Below are 21,443 nucleotides of genomic sequence, written 5' to 3' on the forward strand. Positions count from 1 at the left end.
GTTGTTTCTTTGAGGATTTGTTGTTGGGGGATTTAATTTTTTGAGTTCCAGGTATATTTTAGATATGAGACCCTTGTCCATTGTATGGCTAATGAAGATCTTCTCTCAATCTATGTCCTTTGCCATGCAGAAGCTCTGCAGTTTCATGCAATTCCATTTGTCCAACCTTTCTTTGATTTGTTGTGTTTCTGGGTCTCTATTAAGAAAATTTCAGCCTGTGCCAAGGAGACTTAGGGGTTTTCCTATTCCTTCCTGTAATGTTTTCAGGGTGTCTGCTTTGACTCAGAGGTCTTTGATCCATTTGGAGTTGATTCTGGTGCAGGGTGATATATAAAGATCTAGGCTTTAGTTTTTCTACAGGTAATTAACCAATTTTGCCAGTGCCATTTACTGAAGAGGCTGTCTTTTTTCCATTCTTTTTTTTAAATGTCTAACATTTTTCCCACTCTTTTCTAAAATTTTTTTTATTGTGAAAATACTGTACAGAGGTATTACAATTTCATGGGCAAGATAATGAGTGCATTTCTTATCAAGCATTGTAGCCTCCTCCTTTGTTTCCCCTTCCCATCCCTTCCCATCCTCCCCCGCCCACCCAGTCCACCCCACCCCCCACCAAAGTTGTAAAGTTCGTTTTTGACATAACGACTTGTACTTCTCATTGTTGCAATAGTCCACCTGTATCCCTATTTAAACAACTTGTTTTTTCCCCTTCCCATCCACAAATTATACCAACATCAAATACAGTGAAAGCACTGGTTATACTGTGGGGGAGGGACATACAAAGCAACAAAGAAATTATCTTATAAATGCGTTAGAAACAATCGAATGAAAAAAAAAACATTTGAATACATATCTTAGGGTTCATTTCCCTAACATCACCTTATCTGACCTTTTCTACTTGACTCAGACATATACTAGATATTGCAAATAAAGGAAACCATGGGACCTATGTTTCTTTGGGCCTGGCTTACTTCACTTAAAATAATTTTTTCCAAGTCTTTCCATTTCCTAACAAATGGGGCAATGTCATTCGTTCTGATGGAGACATAGAATTCTATTGTGTATATATACCACATTTTTTTTTATTGTGAACATACTGTATAGAGGGGTTACAATTACATGGGCAAGATAATGAGTACATTTCTTATCAAGCGTTGCAGCCTCCTCCTTTGTTTACCCTTTACATCCTTTCCCAGCCTCCCCCGCCCCCCCCACCCAATCCTCCCCCCCCCCACCAAAGTTGTAAAGTTCCTTTTCGACATGACAACTTGTACTTCTCATTGTTGCAACGGGTCCACCTGTATCCTTAAATGACTTGTTTTTCCCCTTCTCCTCCACAAATTATACTGACATCAAATATAGTGAAAGCAGGGGTTATACTGTGGGGGAGGGACATACAAAGCAACAAAGAAATAATCTTATAAATGCATTAGAAACAAATGCATGAAAGAAAAAAACATTTAAATACATATCTAAGGGTTCATTTTCCTAACATCACATTATCTGACCTTTTCTGCTTGACTCATACATATACTAGATATTGCAAATAAGGGAAACCATGGGACCTATGTTTCTTTGGGCTTGGCTTACTTCACTTAATGTAATTTTTTCTAAGCCTTTCCATTTCCTAACAAATGGGGCAATGTCATTCGTTCTGATGGAGACATAGAATTCCATTGTGTATACATACCACATTTTCTTGAACCATTCATCTGGGTTGGTTCCATATCTTAGCTATAGTAAATAATGCTGCAATAAACATAGTTGTGCTGGTAACTTTAGTGTGGTCTTGTTTGTAACCATTTGGGTAAATGCCCAAAAGTGGGATTGCTGGGTCATAGGGGAGCTCTATGTGGAGTCTTTTGAGGAACCTCCATCTACTTTCCAAAGTGGATGAACACGTTTACACTCCCACCAACAATGCAGTAAGGTTCCCTTCTGTCCACATCCCCTCCAGCATCTGTTGTTATCATAACCCTCATCCCAAAACCAGGCAGGGACTCATCAAAGAAAGAGAACTATAGACCCATTTCTTTGATGAACATTGATGCAAAACTTCTCAACAAAATTTTGGCCAATCGACTTTAACAATTCATCCAAAAAATCATACACCACGATCAAACATGATTCATTTCAGGGATGCAAAGCAGGTTCAATAAATGAAAATCAATTAATATAATACATCACATCAACAGGAGCAAGGATAAGAACCACATGGTTATCTCAATAGATGCAGAAAAAGCATTTGACAAGATCCAACACCCCTTTATGATGAAGGCTTTGGAAAAATTAGGAATCCATGGAACATTCCTCAATACAATAAAGGCTGTATATGACAAACCTACAGCCAGCATTATACTTAATGGTGAAAAACTAAAGCCATTTCCTTTTAACTCAGGAGCAAGAAAGGATGTCTTTTTTCCATTCTTTTTTTTTTTTTTTTTTTTTGCTCCCTTATCAAAGAGTAGATGGCTAGAGGTCTGGGGTTCATTTCTGGGTTTTCAGTTCTATTCCATTGGTCCTCAGGTCTGTTCTTTTGATAGTACCAAGCTGTTTTGATTACTATGGCTTTGTAGTAGAGTTTGAAATTTGGTATTGATATTCTTCCAGCACTGTTCTTTCTGTAAAGGATCATTTTTGCTATTTGAGGTCTTTTGTTGTTCCATATGAATTTTTGGATTGCTTCGTCTATTTCATTGAAGAATGAGGTTGGATTTGATAGGTCTCACATTATATTTGTAGATAGGTTTTGGAAGTATAGCCATTTTCGTGATGTTCATCCTTCCAATCCAGGAGCATGGGAAGTTTTTCCACTTCCTAAGTTCTACTTTGATTTCTGTTTTCAGGTTTTTAAAGTTTTCATCGTAGACATCCTTCACTTTAGTTAGCTCCTAGATATTTTATTTTTTGTGAAGCTATAACAAAAGGAGTTGCTTTCCTGATTTCAGACACACTTTCTCATTGTTGGGATACAGAAAAACCATTGATTTTTAATTTTAAAAATTTTATACCCTGCTACTTTGCCAAAGTTTTGAATCAGCTGTGGTTACTTGGGAGTGGAGTCCATGTGGTTCTTTAAATACAAGATCATCACATGTATGGTGTATATGTGTACACTGTTATATGTTATAGACCGTGATAGACAATTTGCTTCAGGAAAGTTAGAATGAACTTGTGACTTTAAATGAACATCATTATTCCACAATACTGTGAAATTTGGGAAATTATGTAATCATTTAATCACAAAAAAAAAAAAAAAGAACCTAGGGGAAAGTAAGGAGGGAAGGGATAGTAGGGGGAAAACAATGGAGGGAGTAACAATGCTCAATAGGAAGTGTACTCATTACCTTACTCATGTAACTGTAACCCTCTGTATAGTAGCTTTACAATAAAAAATTAAAAAAAAAATAAATACAAGATCATGTCGTCTGCAAAGAGGGAGAGTTTTACTTCATCTTTCCCTATATGGATCCCCTTTATGTTTGAATCATGTCTTATTGCTGTAGCTAGGCATTGTAGTACTAAATTGAAGGGAAGTAGAGAGAGCAGACATCCTTGTCTAGTTCCTGAGTTTAGAGGAAATGGCTCTAGTTTTTCATCATTAAGTATAATGCTGGCTGTAGGCTTGTCATATACAGCCTTTATTGTATTGAGGAATGCTCCATGAATTCCTAGTTTTTCAAGAGCCTTCATCATAAAGATCCTGTCAAATGCTTTTTCTGCATCTATTGAGATAATCATGTGGCTGTTATCCTTGCTTTATCCTTGATGAATTATATGAATTGATTTGCATATATTGAACCAGCTTTGCATTCCTGAAATGAATCCTTTTTGATTGTGGTGTATAATTTTTTTTGATGATTTTTTGAAGATGATTGGCCAAAATTTTGTTGAGAAGTTTTACATCGATGTTCATCAAAGAAATGGGTCTATAGTCCTCTTTCTTTGATGAGTCCCTGCCTGGTTTTGGGATGAGGGTTATGATGGCTTCATAGAATGAGTTCGGTAGTGAACTTTCTCTTTCAATTTTATTGAAGAGTTGGAGGAGTATTGGTGTGAGTTCTACTTTGAAGGCCTTGTAGAATTCTGCTGTAAATCCATCCGGTCCTGGACTTTTCTTAGATGTGAGGTATTGTAATGCATTTTCTACGTCAATGCTTGAAATGGGTCTGTTAAGTTGGTTTAACTCATCTTGGTTTAGCTTCAACATGCTGATATTTGCTAGGAAATCATTTATTTCTTCTAGATTCTCAAACTTATTAGCATAAAGGTTTGAGAAGTATTCCCTTATAATGGTTTGAATCTTGGTTGTTTCTGTGGTGATGTTTCCATTCTCATCTCTGAGTTTGTTTATTTGGGCGTGTTCTTTTTCTGATAAGATCTACTAAGGGTCTGTCAATTTTGTTAATTTTTTTGAAGAGCCAAGTCTTTGTTTTGTTGATTCTTTCTATGGATTTTTTTGGATTCTGATTTAATTTTAATTATTTGTTTCCATCTACTGGATTGGGGGTTTAACTTGCAGCTCTTTTCAAGGATCTTCAGATGTCTCATTAAATTATTAGTTTCAGATCTCTCCAATTTGTTGGTGTAGGAACTCAGAGCTATAAACTTGCCTCTGAGTACTGCCTTTGCTGTGTCCCAAAGGAGCTGGTAATTTGTGTGTTCATTTTTGTTGAATATCATGAACATTTGAATTTCCTTTCTAATCCCTTCCATGACCCACTGGTGGTTCAACAGTGTGTTGTTCAGCCTCCATGTGTTATAGGACTTTCTTTGGTGGCTTTTGGTGTTGAGAGTTCTAATTTTATTCTCTGTGTTCTGAGAGAACGCAGGACATAATTTCAATGTTTCTGAATTTGGACAAGTTTGCTTTGTGACCTAAAATATGGTCTATTTTGGAAAATGTTCTGTGTGCTGCTGAGAAGAACGTGTGTTCTGATGCTGTTGGGTGAAATATTTGGCAGATGTCTGTTAAGACTAGTTGTTTAGATCTGTGGTTTCTCTGTTGAGATTTTGCTGAGTTGATCTAGCTAGTGGGGATAGTGGTGTGTTAAAGTCCCCTACAATTAATGTCTGTGGATCTATATGAGATTTGAGGAAAAGAAGTGTGTCTTGGATAAATCTGGGTGCTCCCTTGTTTGGTGAATAGATACTTAGAATTGTAATATCCTCCTGAAGGAGAGATCCCTGAATTAGTATGTAGTGACCTTCTTTATCTCTTCTCACTAATTTTAATTTGAAGTCCATTTTATCTGATATTAGGATTGCAACTCCCCCCTATTTATGGGGGCCATTTGCTTGGTAGATTTTATTCCAGCCTTTCACTTTCAGAATATGTTTGTTTTTATGGGGCAAGGTGTGACTCTTGAAGGCAGCAGATAAAAGGATCTTGCTTTTTAATCCACCTAGACAGTCTATGTTGCTTAATTGGAAGAGTTAAGTCCATATTCCCCAAATTTCTCTAAGTGGAATTACTTCCTATTCTAAGATAAGAACTCTTTCATTGAGTTTACCTATTTTGAGTATTTGCATATAGACATTTGCATATTTTGGGGGACCACTACATTATGAGCTGCAAGAATGAGGCTGTGTTCTACCTTTAACTACCACAACTGATCTAGAAAGGATATTTGAGCAATATCTTGTAACGTCATATTTCTCTATAAGAAAGAAATTGCCTGGTTTTTGACTCACTCTCAAGGTTCCTCTTTTTTTTGGAAAAATGTAAACTGTATCTTTTCTAAGTGATGATTATTTCCTATCAAGTAGCCTCATTCCCTGGTGGCAAAACTTGAAGTAAACAGAATTCCTGGTGTTTTCATTTAAAATCCCAGGCTGTCTATTCCAAAGCTTAGTTCAAGGAGTGGATAACAATGGTAATAATAGTAATTAATAATAATAAGTCTGATGAAAACAGTTATAGTGATTATAACATATTATTTATTGTGCTCCAAGTCTGTCACCCACTTAAATATTGTTTTCTCTTCACAGTAGCATTATGAGAAAGTGCATCTATTATTTCTATTTTACAACCAAGGGAGAATTGATGTTAGTCATAGCTCATATCCAGCATATTTCTGGCAGTCAATAAATAGTTGCTGATTTAACAAATAAACAAACAAGTATTATGGTTTGAATATGAAATGTCTTCCATGGGCTTATATACTGGGAGTTTACTTGCCAACTGATGGACATTTGGGGAAGTGATCGAAACACAGGGGCTCTGATTTCATCATGGACAAATCTATTTGCTAAGTCATAATTTGATGGCATTATTGGAGGGCAGTGGAGATAGGAAGAAGTGCCTAATTATAGGAAATAGTCATAGGGGGTGTTCCTTCGAAGTACACATCTTATTCCCAGCCCCTGTGAGTTAGCTGCCAGGAGATGAATATCTCTGCCACCCTATGCCATTTTGCTTTGAGGCACTGATGTCCACAGGAACAGAAACACAATACTAGCCTGTCATGAAGTAGAAAAATCTGAAACTGTGGGCCAAAGTAAATCTTTCCTTCTTTTAATTATTTCTCTCAAGTATTTGTTACATGATCATAGAGTCTAACTAATGCAATCAGGGTGCTATTAGATAGTAGAACAAAGCTGCCACCCATTGACAGAGACAATAAAGCTTTATTTCTCTGGGGTTTTCTCAATGCATGGGCACAGGGGAGTGAGTAAATAAAAAACACTACAACACAGAGCTGAGTGGGAGATCTATACATTCCAGTATTCGTTCTATTAATGTATGCATACCTATTTTATCTTACTGCAAAGAATAATTTAAGGTGATCCTCTGAGAATGTATACACATATGGAGAATTTACAAAATCCTCTTAACTACAGAGATGTAAATTCAACCATGGGAAAGAAGTCTTCACAGGAGATGGTAGGTGAATTTGGCTCTCAAGAATAACCAATAGGTGAAGTAGGAAAGTGTTTGGGCAATATGTGTGTATGTGTTTGTGTGTGTGTGTGTGTATGCATGTATATGTGCATGTTTGAAAGGAATCTGTGCCCAATAGAGGACACAAGCCAACCTTAACCAAAAAATGTTTAAGTGGAAAATGGCTCATGAGCAAGGTCTCAAGATTCTGTATTTGGAGACCCCATTTTTGAAGTCCTGCCTAAAACAGCCACAGCTACATTCCCTGACAACAATCCCTTGTTTCCACTTAGCACACATGGCAAATTATTCTACTTCCATAAGGCCTGCCTGGGTCCCAGAGAGCAGTGATATCTTCCAACTCTGACAAACTCTTTCTGTGCTTGCTTCATGGTGCTACCTATTCTGCCTTAAATAGCTATCGCATCTGTACATACATTCTACTTCCTCTAGCAAGCTTCTAGATGAAAGGCCCTCCTCCCCTCCTCTTTTCTCTCTCTCTTTGTGCAATTATATCCTTGATTTTTTCTTGTTTGCACCAAGCACAGTTATTGTTACACAAGGGGTTCTCTATAAATGTGAATGGAACTGAATTAAGCTACATTTCCTCAAGGATCACAGATGGAGACCCATTGAGAAGGACCAAGAATAAGCCCTCTCTATTGCCCAATCACCTGTCTGGAACAAGGTTCTATATACCCTGTTTTCTGTGATCTTCTTGCACTTGCGGTGCTCACACTGTGATGAATTGTTAGCTGTTTTGTATTTTAGTACTTGGAAAAATTCTGAAAAATGTTTTCTTATTTTCCTTTTGCAAATGGGGAAAATATCAGAAAGTCTCCTTTTCTACCTACCTGCCAACTAGGCAGACAACATTATTTAAAAATACAATTTCTGACATGAATTGAACTAGTGAGCAGGGACTGGGGCTTGAGATTTTTCTCTTCCCTTTTCTTTGCTTAAGTCTGCTTTTTTGGAGATTTCAGACCCACACACTTATGTCACCAGTCGCAAGTCTCTAATTATGTTCCCCACCAGTAGAAATGAAAGATAAGTGGCAGAGATAGAAGCTTACAGTTGTCAGAATTGATTTCCTGTTTTAATTGAGGGGTATAATATATCAGTCTTTTCCAGCAACAGAAACATGTGTGCTCTGATTATATCTATCAGTCTTTCTGGAATTAGGGTAAACCTAAGAAAGGAGAGAATTGGTGACAGAAATATACTCCTTATTGGTATCTTTTCACTTCCTGAAATAGATGCAGGTTCTTTTTTCCTTGTGCAATTACGAGCTAAAAATATCAATAATGTGAAGTACAATTTATGCTGTGACTGCCCTTTAAAAGTGAGCCCTTCCTTGCCTAACTCAGATTGAGAATTTCTGTGTCTGCTTTTTTTTTTTTTTTTTTTTTAATTCATTCAGCCTCATGTATTCTGGTGAGGTTTTTCACTTTCTCTGCTACTTAGAAAGTGGCTAGGAAATTCATTTTCAAAATATGAGTCTCAGGTTCCTAAACTACTTGTGGAAAGTACCTCTGAGCTGCTGATTGCGAACAGTGTGGAAATTAACCCAGAGGGTGCCCTTCTAAGAGGCCATAGAACACATACCCAAAGAGGTGAGCATTAGGAACTGAATGTCATCTTTTGTGAGCCAGAAAAAGTTTTCTCTAGGCCACTGCCCAACAAATATGGATCCTCTTGCCTAGCATTTGCAAATCACAGCTGTAGCTATCTACAGAAATGCACATATAACTCACGTGATTGACCAATAGGTTAAGCTAAGGATCTGGTCAAATAAAAATTGTTTAAAAAGGCAAAATTCTGTATTTTCCTCAAAACCTCTCTTACAGAAGGACCTATATAACAAAAAAATGAGGAGGGGAGGGGTATTTTTACAGGCCTATGTTTTAGTGGCTTTGATCTTGAATCTGTACTTACTAATCTCAAAACATGAATAATGCTGTAGGAATAAATATCACCAGAAAATATCCTGAGGAAGATAGGACCTGGGTCAGGGAAGAGGCTATGAAAGAGCACAAACCAGACATGGATGGCATGCAGCTGTCCCTGAATATGTTAATGAGGGAGAGTGAATTGCTCCCTGTGTCTGCCCTCTGTTGGCTTCCATTCCTGGAGTGTCAGGGATGTACAGGTTGTTGCAGATGGGAGCTTTAGGACAAGGTTTGTTCTGATGACCAAGTTAAAGAGCTTGGAGAAGTTGAACTACTGATCAAACATCACAGGCAGAATGTTGCCTATTTCACATACCCAGACTCTCTGGATGAGTCAATTTAATTACAACTAGTGCCATACAGAGATGATTCTCAGGGAAACCTCGAAACAGAAGCTAAGCTGGCTATTCCCAAGGATGATCTAATGCTCAATGCTTGCCCTGGTTAGGGGCTGGTGATAGATAAGATATTGAAAGATCTCATTGAATCCTGGGAGTCTATAGCTCAGAGAGAAGCAGGGACTGCCCCATGCCAGACAGACTTCAGTAGGTCTGACAATGGGAAGGAAATAGAGCAGGTGACTTACTTGTGGAAGTCCTCAATGCAGTGAATGAGCCCACCAGCGTCCACGGTAAATGGGATGCCATCCAGGCTGCGGTGGCACATCACACAGGTGAAACAGTGAGGATGATAGGCCTTCCCGGTGGCACGGAGAATCCGTTCCATGATGGGCTTGGAACACACGTTGCACTGCTCCAGAGTATTCTGAGGCGGAAGAGGAGACTTTATTAGCCTGGGACTGAAGGAGCTCTGAAGAGGAGGAGAAGTATTTTACCAAACATCTACTTATCACAGCACTGAGGGGGGCAGAGCACATTTCTATTTACAAGAAGCAAACAAGGCGGCCAATCAACTTTCCTTGGGGTACCCAGGTGGTAGATACCAAACCCAGGATTGAGAATCTATGCTTTCTTACTTCATCCACGCTCTTTCCCTCTATAGCGAGAGTAATGGTAAAGTTATCTCTAAATGTTCAGACAGTAAGCAGTTCTGGCTTTGCTGGAACAGCTTGGTTTTGTCCTGTACTTCTCAAAAACTTCTCTACAAAGAACATAAACTAAGGGCATGAATGTGTTCTAGTAAAGCTTTATTTACAAAAACAGGTATTGGGCTAGATGAGGTCTCTGGCTGCAGTTGGATAGCTGAATTACATCAGATTTTCCACCTAGTAAATAATTTCCTCTTACTTGTAATACTTGATTTTTTTTTTTAGAGAATGGTTTGTCTGATGATTGACACAGTATACCCAATTGAAACTTAGTACTAACAAAGGTTCTGGTCATTTAAAATGTTGATTCAAACACCCTCTCTAAGTGTAGGGTCCATGAACTCTTGATAGAAATGTTGAAAAGGGAATTGAGAAATACATGTTCTCTAGCTTTAAAATATGTTGTGATTAAAAAGATACATATAATCCTGAAGAGAGACACCAGTCTGTGAGCTAGCCTTCAGAAGATCAAATATTATCTTTCTATCATTCTCTAGGATCCCATGTACTATTAAACAATTTTACTTCAACTAAGCTATCTGGACTAAGTCTCTGGAATCTAATAGACCTAGGGTATATGTCTCATTAGAAAGATATGGAACTGAATGGGATATGGAAATTGAGGTATGATTTTCCTCTTGTTAAGAGAATCTTAAGTGCTTTGAAGTAAGATGTACTTTTATGGAGGTAACTAGTGTCTTGAAATCAGCCCTCTAAGCTGACTTCCTTGTTTGCATCTCTTCTGTAGTACTTCCAAATTCCTTTCCAGGTATACAACAGCTTAACAGCTCCATCATGTAGAAAGAGCTAACTCTTTACATGGTGTCCAATCTTCTTTCCTAGTGTCATCTCTAGAAAACCACGTTCTACACTGCTCACTCTTATTCAAACCTATGAGTAACTTCCAGACATTTGTGCTTTGGCTCAGGCTTCCAGATGAATGAAAAAAAAATGCCATTTTGACCATTGAAGTTACAGCTTAGAAGCCTTCCTGATGATCCCATGTGGAATGAATTGCTTCTTTTTTTTACTTTCTTAATTTCTTAATTTCTTACTCTGAGCAATTTATTTACTTTGCTTACAGCACTTACTAAGTGTACATCATTAAAATTGTTTTTGTAAGCAGGATATTTGTGGCTCATGTCTATAATCCTAGCTAATAAGGGAGCTGAGATCTGAGGATTGTGGTTCAAAACCAGCCTGGTCAGGAAAGTCTATGAGACATATCTCCAATTACCTATCAAAAGAGCAGAAGTGAAACTGAGCTCAAGTGGAAGACTTGGATATAAAAACTTGAGGATAATGCTGCAATAAACATAGTTGTGCTGGTAGCTTTAGCATGGTCTTGTTTGTGATCATTTGGGTAAATGCCCAAAAGTGGAATTGCTGGGTGATAGAGGAGCTCTATGTGGAGTCTTTTGAAGAACCTCCAAACTGCTTTCCAAAGTGGTTGAACAAGTTTATACTCCCACTAACAATGCAGTAGGGTTCCCTTCTGTCCACACCCCCTCCAGCATCTGTTGTTATCAGAGTTCTTGATTATAGCCATTCTAACTGGGGTGAGGTGGTATCTCAATGTTGTTTCGATTTGCATTGCTTTTATGGCTAGAGAGGTTGAGCATTTCTTCATGTGTCTATTGGACATTCTTCTTTCCTCTTCAGAGAAGTTTCTCTTTAAGTCTTTAGCCCACTTACTTATTGGGCAGTTGTTTCTTTGAAGATTTGTTTTGGGGAGATTTAATTTTTTGAGTTCATAGCTAAGATATGGAACCAACCCAGATGTCCCTGAGTAGATGAATGGATCAAGAAAATGTGGTATATATACACAATGGAATTCTATGCCTCCATCAGAAAGAATGACATTGTCTTATTTGTTAGGAAATGGAAAGGCTTGGAAAAATTATATTAAGTGAAGTAAGCCAGGCCCAAAGAAACATAGGTCCCATGGTTTCCCTTATTTGCAAAAACTAGTATATGTCTGAGTCAACCAGAAAAGGTCAGCTAAGTTGATGTTAGGGGAATGAACCCCAAGATAAGTGTTCAAATGTTTTTTTGTTTTTGTTTTTTTTCCTTTCATGCAATTGTTTCTAGCATATTTATAAGATGATTTCTATGTTGCTTTGTATGTCCCTCCCCCACAGTATAACCCATGCTTTCACTGTATTTAATATTGGTATAATTTGTGGAGGGGAAGGGAAAAAACAAATTGTTTAAATAGGGATACAGGTGGACCCATTGCAACAATGAGATGTACAAGTCGTTATGTCGAAAAACGAACTTGACAACTTTGGTGGAGGTAGAGGATCGGGTTGGGGGGAGAGGATCGGATGGGGGGAGGAGGAGGAGTATGGGAAGGGATGGGAAGGGGAAACAAAGAGGAGGCAACAATGCTTGATAAGAAATGTACTGGTTATATTTCCCATGTAATTGTAACTCCTCTGTATGGTATTCTCACAATAAAATAAATAAATAAATAAACTTGAGGATAAGCCAGATGTCAGTGGCTCACACCTGTAATCCTAGCTACTCAGGAGGCTGAGATATGAGGATCATGGATCAAAGCCAGCCTGGGCAGAAAAGTCCGCGAGACCCTTATTCCTAATAAACTACTGTGGCTCATGTGGTAGAGCATTAGCCTTGAGCTGAGGAGTTGAGGGACAGTGCCCAGACCCAGAGTTCAAGCCCCGTGACCAACAAAAAACAATCAACACAACAAAATAATACCCACTTACGGATAGCACCCAGACTCTGCGCTCAAGCCCCAGCACCAGTACATACAAAATTGTTTGTGTATAGGTCTATTTTCTCTACTACTCTGTAATTTCATTAGGGGAAGGGACTGAATCTTAATATAATTCTATGTCTCAATATACTTTTTGGAATAAAAGTATGCTGAGAACGAATATATGGAGAAAGAATGAAGGAAGGAAGAATATTTAATCATACCAGGGTAGCACTGTGCTGGCCATCTCCTCCAACCCTGGATTCTATCCTAAAATGAATTGGTAAATCCATCATCATCCTCTCCTCAGAGCTGTGGTTGCCTGAGGTTCTAAAATTGCTTGGTATGCCTTTGGTCACAGACTAAACTCATGGAAACTATTAACCTATTTTCCCCCATTTTGAAGTGGTGAAATTAAAATAGCATAAGAGGGCAGGATGAGAGTCTGGAGCTGATGATGGTCTGGAGTATGAGGGCCCTGTTTCTTTTCTACCCTGATGATCTGAGTTAATGTGGCTGGAAATTATCTTCCCAGAGCTTGTGTTTTACTTCTCTGTGGGTTTTAACTTTTTCCCCCTTTAGACTCAGCCCTGTAATAGAGTTGAACAAACCAGAAAATGCTTGACCAGAAAATATTTTGTTTGTATTGAGGCTTGGCTCCGATATTCAGTTCACTAACTTAAAACCAGCAGCAATATATAAGGTTTGGTCGGTTTCTAAGGAGAGACTGTCTGCTTCTATGGAAGCATTGCTCACAGGACAGGTAATCTAAACACTCTTCTGCTATAAAGGACACAAGTGTGGAATATGCCTAAAATTAGCCTCTTGCAAAATGTCTCTAAATCAGAAAATAAAGGTTCAGAGAAAGCCTTGGCTGGCTGCTGGGTCTAGTGAATGATGACACACACTAACTTTCACTAGTCAACTCTCTCTCTCTGGCTTCCAACTGACCCACTAGTATACTTGGATCTTTAGCTTCTCTTAGAGAAAAGGTAGATATCTATGTCCACACCTGTCTGAATGAGCCTGTCTCATCTGATCTTGAAAGCTAAAGAGGGTCAGGCCTGATTAGTATTTGGATAGCGAAGGGGTAGTGTCTCAGAATGTGAGGGAGGATGCTAGGAACTTAGCCTATAGTCCAGGAGTTCATTTCCCAAGTGAGCCAAAAGTCCTGGAGAACTAATAGATTGAAATGAATCAGAGAGTACAAGAGAGACAGAGAGAGAGAGACAGACAGAGACAGAGACAGAGAGACAGTCTTTAAAGTAGGTGTACAAAGGAATTGCCACTTAACAAAGCAGTTTATGAATACAATCCATCTTGATTAATCTCATCCCTTCCAACATTCTCACCTGTCCCTCCCCCTAGCCACACCTTCCCCTCACCTCTTCTTAATTTTGTAGGATATACATTGAATTCTTGAAGGGCAAATGGGAATGGTACCCAGCTTTCCTGATTTCCAATAATTTAGAGAGCAACTGACACATGTATTATGTAGCCATAAATGGGCAAAGTTTTGAATTATCCTTCTACCTTTGTCAATAGTTATTATAATATTTTGGGTAAATAATTTCTTCTCTCTAGCTCTCAATGGAAGTGATTAAATGTAACTCTGCAAATTTATCACTGTTATTTATGAGTATTTCTGACATAGGAAAAGGTCAATGTTTCCATTATCAAAGATGTACAACAAAACTGGATAACAATCCCTGAACAGAAGTTTGAAAGTGGGGCTCGTCTGTTAGAAACCTCAATTGTATTATGTTTAATATGTCATACCACTTATCATTTTAGAAATTGCTAATGATACCATTTCAACCACCACAAAGGAAAATTGTGCATCTTATGCATGCTTGTTATTTTCTAGACAGACCAAAATGTGCACTCTTCATGAAGATATTAAGCTTTTCTGAAGTAGGATAAAGTAAAATGATTCCTAAGAATACTTTTGAAGAAAACAAGAAAGACTTCAGTAGAGTAGAGGGAAAAGGGCGGTGTCTCAGTATGCCTGTTTATTTTATATCTTACCATGTGTGATGTATGGGCAGATAAGAAAGAAGAGCAACCTCCAGAATAAGAGCCTTCCAAGTCAGTAGGGTGCTTGGTGATCCCACTCCCAAAGCCACTGTCCTTGTGGGCCCCACCCCACCACCTTTCAGCCACCACACTGATCTCCTTGCCACTTCTTTAATAAAGTTCTTTTGTGAGCCTATACTACATCACCCCTTCTTTGCACAGAAAATGTCTATTCAGTCTTCAAAGTGAAGCTCAAATATCACTTCTGAAAAATCGGTCCTGGTTCTCTTTCTGTTATATTCCAAGTAAATTAAGTCCACTGTTACAGGATTAATAGGAGGATGCTTCTTGACACCTCCTCATAACCAAGCAGTGGCCTCTTCTAGGAAATCAGTTCTGAAGTACATGTGTACAGAGTGAACTGTGTTGGGGAAGTCACTGAGATCGACATCAGGGAAACATCTTGGGTAGAAAGAGGATTGGAATTGTGGGATTATTATTCAGCTATAATCAAGGACTCCATGGAGAATGTGGTAGCTGGCCAGTCCTGCAGACTTGTTCTTCTATGAAGCTATCAGCTAGGGCTGTTATAGTCTCCCATCTACCAGTTTATAGGCACAGGTGATCCCCAAGAAGGAGGTGTAATCTTGAGTAATATATACTCCTTTCAGTTCAGTGTAATTACCACAGCGGGATCTAGCTCAGTCCTCACTGGTCAATAATCCCAGTATCTGAGGGAATGAGGGCCTCGATAGCATAATACGTCATCCACAATAGCAACTATCCTTGCTAGGGCTTGGATAGTTGACAGGGAATTAATAACCAACTGTGAAAGGCCTTATTGCCTAAGCTGAATGATGAATCAAGATTTTCTTTTCCTTCTTTCCTTCTTTCCTTCCTTCCTTCCTTCCTTCCTTCCTTCCTTCCTTCCTTCCTTCCTTCCTTCCTTCCTTCCTTCCCTTCCCTCCCCTTCTCTTCCTCCCTCCCTCCCTCTTTTCTTTCCTTCCCTCCTTCCTTCCTTCCTCCCTCCCTCCCTTCCCTTCCGTTCCCTTCCGTTCCCTTCCCTTCCCTTCCTTCCTTTCCTTCCTTCCTTCCTTCCTTCTTCCTTCCTTCCTTCCTTTTTTCCAGCAGACCCTCTTTGAAGGTCAGTTTTTAAAGCAATTATCTGCACAATCACTCTAATGGAAGTAGGGTAAAAGTGAAAAGATGTAATGGTAGCAGAAACAAAACAAATTGCAAAAAGATATAGCTTATAAACTTTTCTGAAAAGATAGTGACAGCATTATTACAAACAGAAAGTTTGCCAGGTACTGGTGGCTCACACCTGTAATCCTAGTTACTTAGGTAGCTGAAATCTGAGGATTGTGGTTCAAAGCCATCCCAAGTAGGAAAATCTGTGAGACTGTTATTTCCAATTAACAACTAAAAGCATCTGGAAATAGAGCTGTTAAAAAAAGAAAAAAGATGATGGTGAAGAAGAAGAGGAGGAGAAGAAGGAGGAGGAGGAGGAGGAGGAGGAGGAGGGAAAAAAAGCTCAAAGACAGAGCCCAGGCCCCTGAATTCAAGCCCCAGGACCAGCATTTTTTTTAAAGCAATTTGAATAAAAATGACCAACTAATCTTTCACAAAAAAACTCCAAATGCAACTGTTTGTAAATTAGCTATACAATCTGCTTGTAGCTATTATAACCTTGGCTATTGTATAAATAACTTCTAATTCACAGGCAGAAGAGCTGGAAGAATCATCTGAATGTAAATGAAGCCTAAGCAATGCAAACACTACTAGTGAGGTGATAAAGAAAATAAAAATATCACTATGGCTTATATATTACATAAGTAGACATGTATTCAATGTTGAGTACTTTTAAATCAAGAGATATGAGTATTTGACATTATAAATTATTTAGGATGATATAACATTCCAAAGAAGCATTTTTTGTCCTATTCTTCCCATTCCTTCTCTATCTCTCTCCCTTCCTTCCTTCCTTCCTTCCTTCCTTCCTTCCTTCCTTCCTTCCTTCCTTCCTCCCTCCCTCCCTCCCCCTCCCTCTCTTTCTCTCTCTCTCCCTCTTTCTCTCTGTCTCTGTCTCTGTCTCTTTCTTTCATTCTCTCTTTCTTTCTTTTGGTAAAAGCCAGCATTGTGAAACAGGAAGGATCTTGGGATGATAAAAGGTGACCTTTTATGATGTAATGTTGGTCTAATTGGGATTAAAAATAGAAAAGAAGGGGGAGATTGTGAAAACATTAGATAGTAAGAAGTGGTCTAGATATCATTCTAGGTGAGTTTCAGCTCCCCTCAATTTTATCAAGGAAGCATATCATAAAGAGCCATATCTCCCTTCTGACTGCAAATGTCCAAGAATAGAGTCTGTGGGAAACACACATTGTACAGTTTGAAAATCATGGCTCTAGCTCAGTACTAGAGTCAGGAAGCTAAGGAATGGATAGTGATCACAGCAAGTAGCAGATCTGGGATTAAGACAGAGGACTGCTAATTCTGCTGAATGGAAAAATGTTTCTGCTATACCATATTGTACTTATTCTGTATTTTCATACACTCCACATTACACATAGAAGGCATTGAGATTTATTATCTGCAAGTCATGTGCAATTCCATAAAGGCAGAAAACATGTTGAGATCATAAAAAATTCTTCCCAAAGTTCCACAGGATAAGACAGAAAGCACATTGTTGGATTCCCCAACATCTACACTAAAGTACATCTTGTGTTAAGTGTGTATCTCTTGCATAAAATTGATGCTCTCTGAATTTTGATTTAATGATGGACAAATAAGCTTTGGGTGAGTACTTTGCATAACATAAAATTATTTTGTGGAACCATGCAAAAGAACTTTGCAATCTAAAATTTTTCAACTGGTATGCTTTAAGTGGGTTTTAGGGATAGCATATTTGGTAGGCCTAATAGGGCCACGTTTCCAGGGTTCCTGATTGGTCACTGGGTCGGGAGATGTTTCAACCAATGACTCTAGTGTGTTGAACGAATAGTACCATCTCCCACATGAATGATGATATGAAGGAAGTTGGGAAGCACATTTCAAGTTTAGGCATTCCCAACAGAAGGGCGATGTCATTTAGTACAAAAAAAAGAGAGAGAAAAAGGCAATGACTCATAACATTTCTCTTAGTTCAAATATTTATAATACCCAAGTTAATTATCTACTTCAAACTTATTCTGTACTTTGAATGTGATAATCAAGAATTCCCAAATGATGGCAGTACCTTTAAGTTTTCTGTGCAAGTGATGAGAATCACTTTATCTTGGTAGTTTTTCTAATGAGTACAAAATCCTCCAACAGTTCTGCCTATGAATGCATGTCTTATGAATTATTTTTCTCTTTACAAATGTCCTTTTCCTGTTTCTATATGTTAGTCCAAGTGTGTATTTGTATCCATATCAAATGTGCACTTACAGACAGAAAATTATACTGTCATCCAACTCCTATGACCACAATTTTCTAATCAGAACCAAAATTCTTTCTTTACACATGAAAATTCTAGGTTTTTCCAGTTACGAAAATTACTGAAACAATTTGCTAAATGGCATTGAACTCATAAAAAGTGTTTTATTTTGATGTTGACTGCACTTAGTACAAAAAGAACAGAGATGAGACACCTAACTAAAAGCTACTCTTCCATCAAAGAAATTATACTGTACCATTCGTAAGGAAAAGAGAAGACTTGGAAAAAAATTATATTAAGTGAAGTAGGCCAGACCCAAAGAAACATAGGTTGCGTGGTTTGTTTCCCTCATTTGTTGTAAGTAGAATGTGCCCATAAATCTACAAGTAAACACACTGGATGGTAAAAGACATAAAAATATACTTGGACATGGTAAATTATATCAGTCTCTAAACATTCACACAGTGAGACCAAAGGAGGATATTCTTAGGATAGGATCACAAAAGAGTTATGTGTACATGACCATATAAAATGATGTGTGTCGAAATGCACTCCAAGAAATGGAAACAAGAAGTTTTTCTTCCCCCTCCCCCCTTTGTTGCAGTGTTTGAGTTCTGTACCTTTCATATTGTTTGCAAGTTTATCTGTTTGGGGAAAGGTAAGGAGGGAACACAGAAATGGTGGGACAAAGGGTAAACAAATGCAGCCGTGATATTCACTAGCCACATGTTGAATATGAATTATACAACTTGTGGCGGGGGAGGGAAATTGTGGGAGAAAGTGAAGGACGAGGTAACACTGCTCAAAAAGAAATATTACCTTGCTCGTGTATTCGTAACCACTCTGTATGGTATTTTCACAATAAAAAATTTTTTTAAAAAGAAATGTATTCATTACCTGACTTACGTAACTGTAATCTTTCTTTACAATAACAATAAATAAAAAAATTAAAACAATTCCAACTTTCTTTCATTTCGTTTCCTTTTCTTTTTGTTATCAGTGGTGGGCTTGGACTCAAGGCCTATGGTGTTCTTGAGCTTTTCTGCCCACTCTACCACTTGAGCCTCAGCTTCACTTTGGGCTAGATTTATTTATTTGTTTAGGCGCCTCATTGGAGAGAAGAGTCTCACAGACTATTCTGCACAGCCTGGCTTCAAACCACAATCCATACATCTCAGCCTCCAAACTAGCAAAGATGACAGCTATGTGTCACAGACACCTGGTGTCCAGCTTGTTTGATTTAGGCATTGCTGCCAATCTTTTTGAGCATAACCACATGTATCCAATGTCTATAAGACTTCAGCTTTCTAATAAATTCCTTTCAAATAAACTTTTCAAGCGAGAACTTTTAAAATATTTCCGTCTTTTCACTTATTCCAGCATTGCAGAATTCCCTGAGAGCAAAGGAAAGCATTTGACATCCTGTAGCAACAGAACAAGACAGAAAAGACAAAAGTGTTCTCTACCCTCGGAGCTTCTCGGTGTAATGGCAGAGGTAAGCACATCTAAAAATAAGTGATTAGAGGCACAGAGCACAAGAAATTGCTATTGTAGAGACATGAGGAATATGTGCTAGAACTCATAGAAGATAGTAATTACTTATAACCAGTGAGGATGGGCAGTGTGCTGGTAGTTTATGGCTTTAGGAATCTATTTTAGGTGGAATTTGAGTTGGCATTTGAAAACAAACTCATTCTAACACTCCGGTCTTAATGTTGTTTTACAACACCACCCTTATTTATCTAAACCTCCTTGGGAGATGTCTCACATAATTCTTCATCAAAATGAAATTCATTTCACAGGTGGAATGTTGTAAGGAAATCTGTGTCTTTGTAGATTTGGTAAAGGGTAACTCACCATTGCTAGATGCAAACATCCATGGATGCCACTCGAACAAGCAAATCAATATATGGTTATTAAAACAAGATTTAGAAAAAAAGCAACAAAACGATATTTTGGACTGACTTCAGAATTAAATGTATCTTTGGGGCTGGGAAGGTGGCTCAGTGGTAGAATGCTTGCCTTATATGCATGAGGTCCTGGGTTTGATTCCTTAGCACCACATAAGCAGAAAAGGCCGGAAGTGGAGCTGTGGCTCAAGTGGTAAAGCGTTAGCCTTGAGCTGAGGAGCTCAGGGCCAGCGCCCAGGCCCAGAGTTCAGGCCCCATGACTGACAAACAAAAAGAAAAGTAAAGAAAAAGAACTTTATCTTCATTAAAAAAATATTCCAAGTTGCCATAAGCCACATTCTTCACAAAATAAATAATTCTCTGTTGTTTGGCACTATGGTTGGGATGGTGAATTGAGCTTTAGTAATTTCAGAAAAAAAAAAGGTCTTTATTAAAGGACATTTAATCTCTCAATACCTGTAGGCTTAGGGAGGTGGTATTTTACCTTAAAACATGTAAGCCATGTGGCCTGCAAGGGCTTCCAAAGTACTTTTTTTGAATGTGTCATAATCCTTGAGAAGTGGAAGGAGGTGAGACTTGATGACTGTGTGTCAGACCATCATGCTCAGGGGCAAATGAAAAGATCACACAATTTCAATGAGTTTATCCTGAGGAGGAAAATAAAGACTAGAATTCCTTTCCTTCCAAGCCAAGCCAAATCAGAGATTTGCTTTTACACCATCTTCAAGCTATAGTCCTGTTAGGACTTATTTTCTTGGGAATCACATCAGGCTTGTCATGTTAAGTAAGAGAATTAGTGCCAGATTCAAAAGACCTGTATTTAAAAGTCTTGGCAAGTTCTTGACTTTTTAGGGTTGGTGCTGCTTCTTTTCTTCTCCCTCTCTCCCTCCCTCCCTTCCTCTCTCCTGGGGTTTAACCTCAGGTCTTCCTTGCTGGCTAGGCTGGGGCTTTAAACAGGAGCCAGAATTCTCTGCCCTTCTGGTGGTGGGGATGTGCCCTTGCTAACTGTGTGTCCATGTTGGTCTTAAATTCCAAGTCTCTCAATTTCCACAGTACCAGGAGCTGAGATCGCAGATCTGAGCCACCCTGCCTAGCTCAGGGTACACTTTCTTAGCATATCATAGATTACAACCCAACTAACCCCAAAGTCTGTGTCTATCAAGCACTGTCCTGATGCTCTTATTTGGTCATCTTAAATTCAGAAAAGACACTTTGAAGGGAGAAAAATTTAACTTTGTGTCACAGTGCTAACCCCAGCATTTCTTGAAACAAGAATTGTGGACAGAGATGTTTATGTAGACCCTGTACAGGTCAGTGACAAAAAGACATTAACCAGAAGTCAAGGGCTATTCTCTAGTCATGCCAAGCAAGTTTAGCCATTAGGAATGAGGCCCACGGTGAACATTTCTTTCTGGATTTCAGTTCATTTGCCTATAAAAGAAGAAACTTTAGGAGACCGAGTCCTTTGAAATTCTTTTTTTTTTTTGTCGGTCG

General features: G+C 38.5%; 1 protein-coding gene across 4 annotated transcripts in view; it reads right to left on the minus strand.

Annotated features, from left to right (window-relative positions):
* LOC122097571 (LIM domain containing preferred translocation partner in lipoma) overlaps positions 1-21,443 on the minus strand; it is a 674,686-nt gene that overhangs the window by 10,965 nt on the left and 642,278 nt on the right. For all 4 annotated transcript variants that reach the window (XM_042668165.1, XM_042668157.1, XM_042668182.1 and 1 more), the window contains one exon: positions 9,422-9,600. In XM_042668165.1, the coding sequence (XP_042524099.1) occupies positions 9,422-9,600 (179 nt within the window). The remainder of the gene's footprint in view (positions 1-9,421; positions 9,601-21,443) is intronic.

The sequence above is a fragment of the Dipodomys spectabilis genome, unplaced genomic scaffold (assembly GCF_019054845.1).
Source record: "Dipodomys spectabilis isolate Male_0828 unplaced genomic scaffold, ASM1905484v1 ptg000017l, whole genome shotgun sequence".
Taxonomy (NCBI): Eukaryota; Metazoa; Chordata; class Mammalia; order Rodentia; family Heteromyidae; genus Dipodomys; species Dipodomys spectabilis.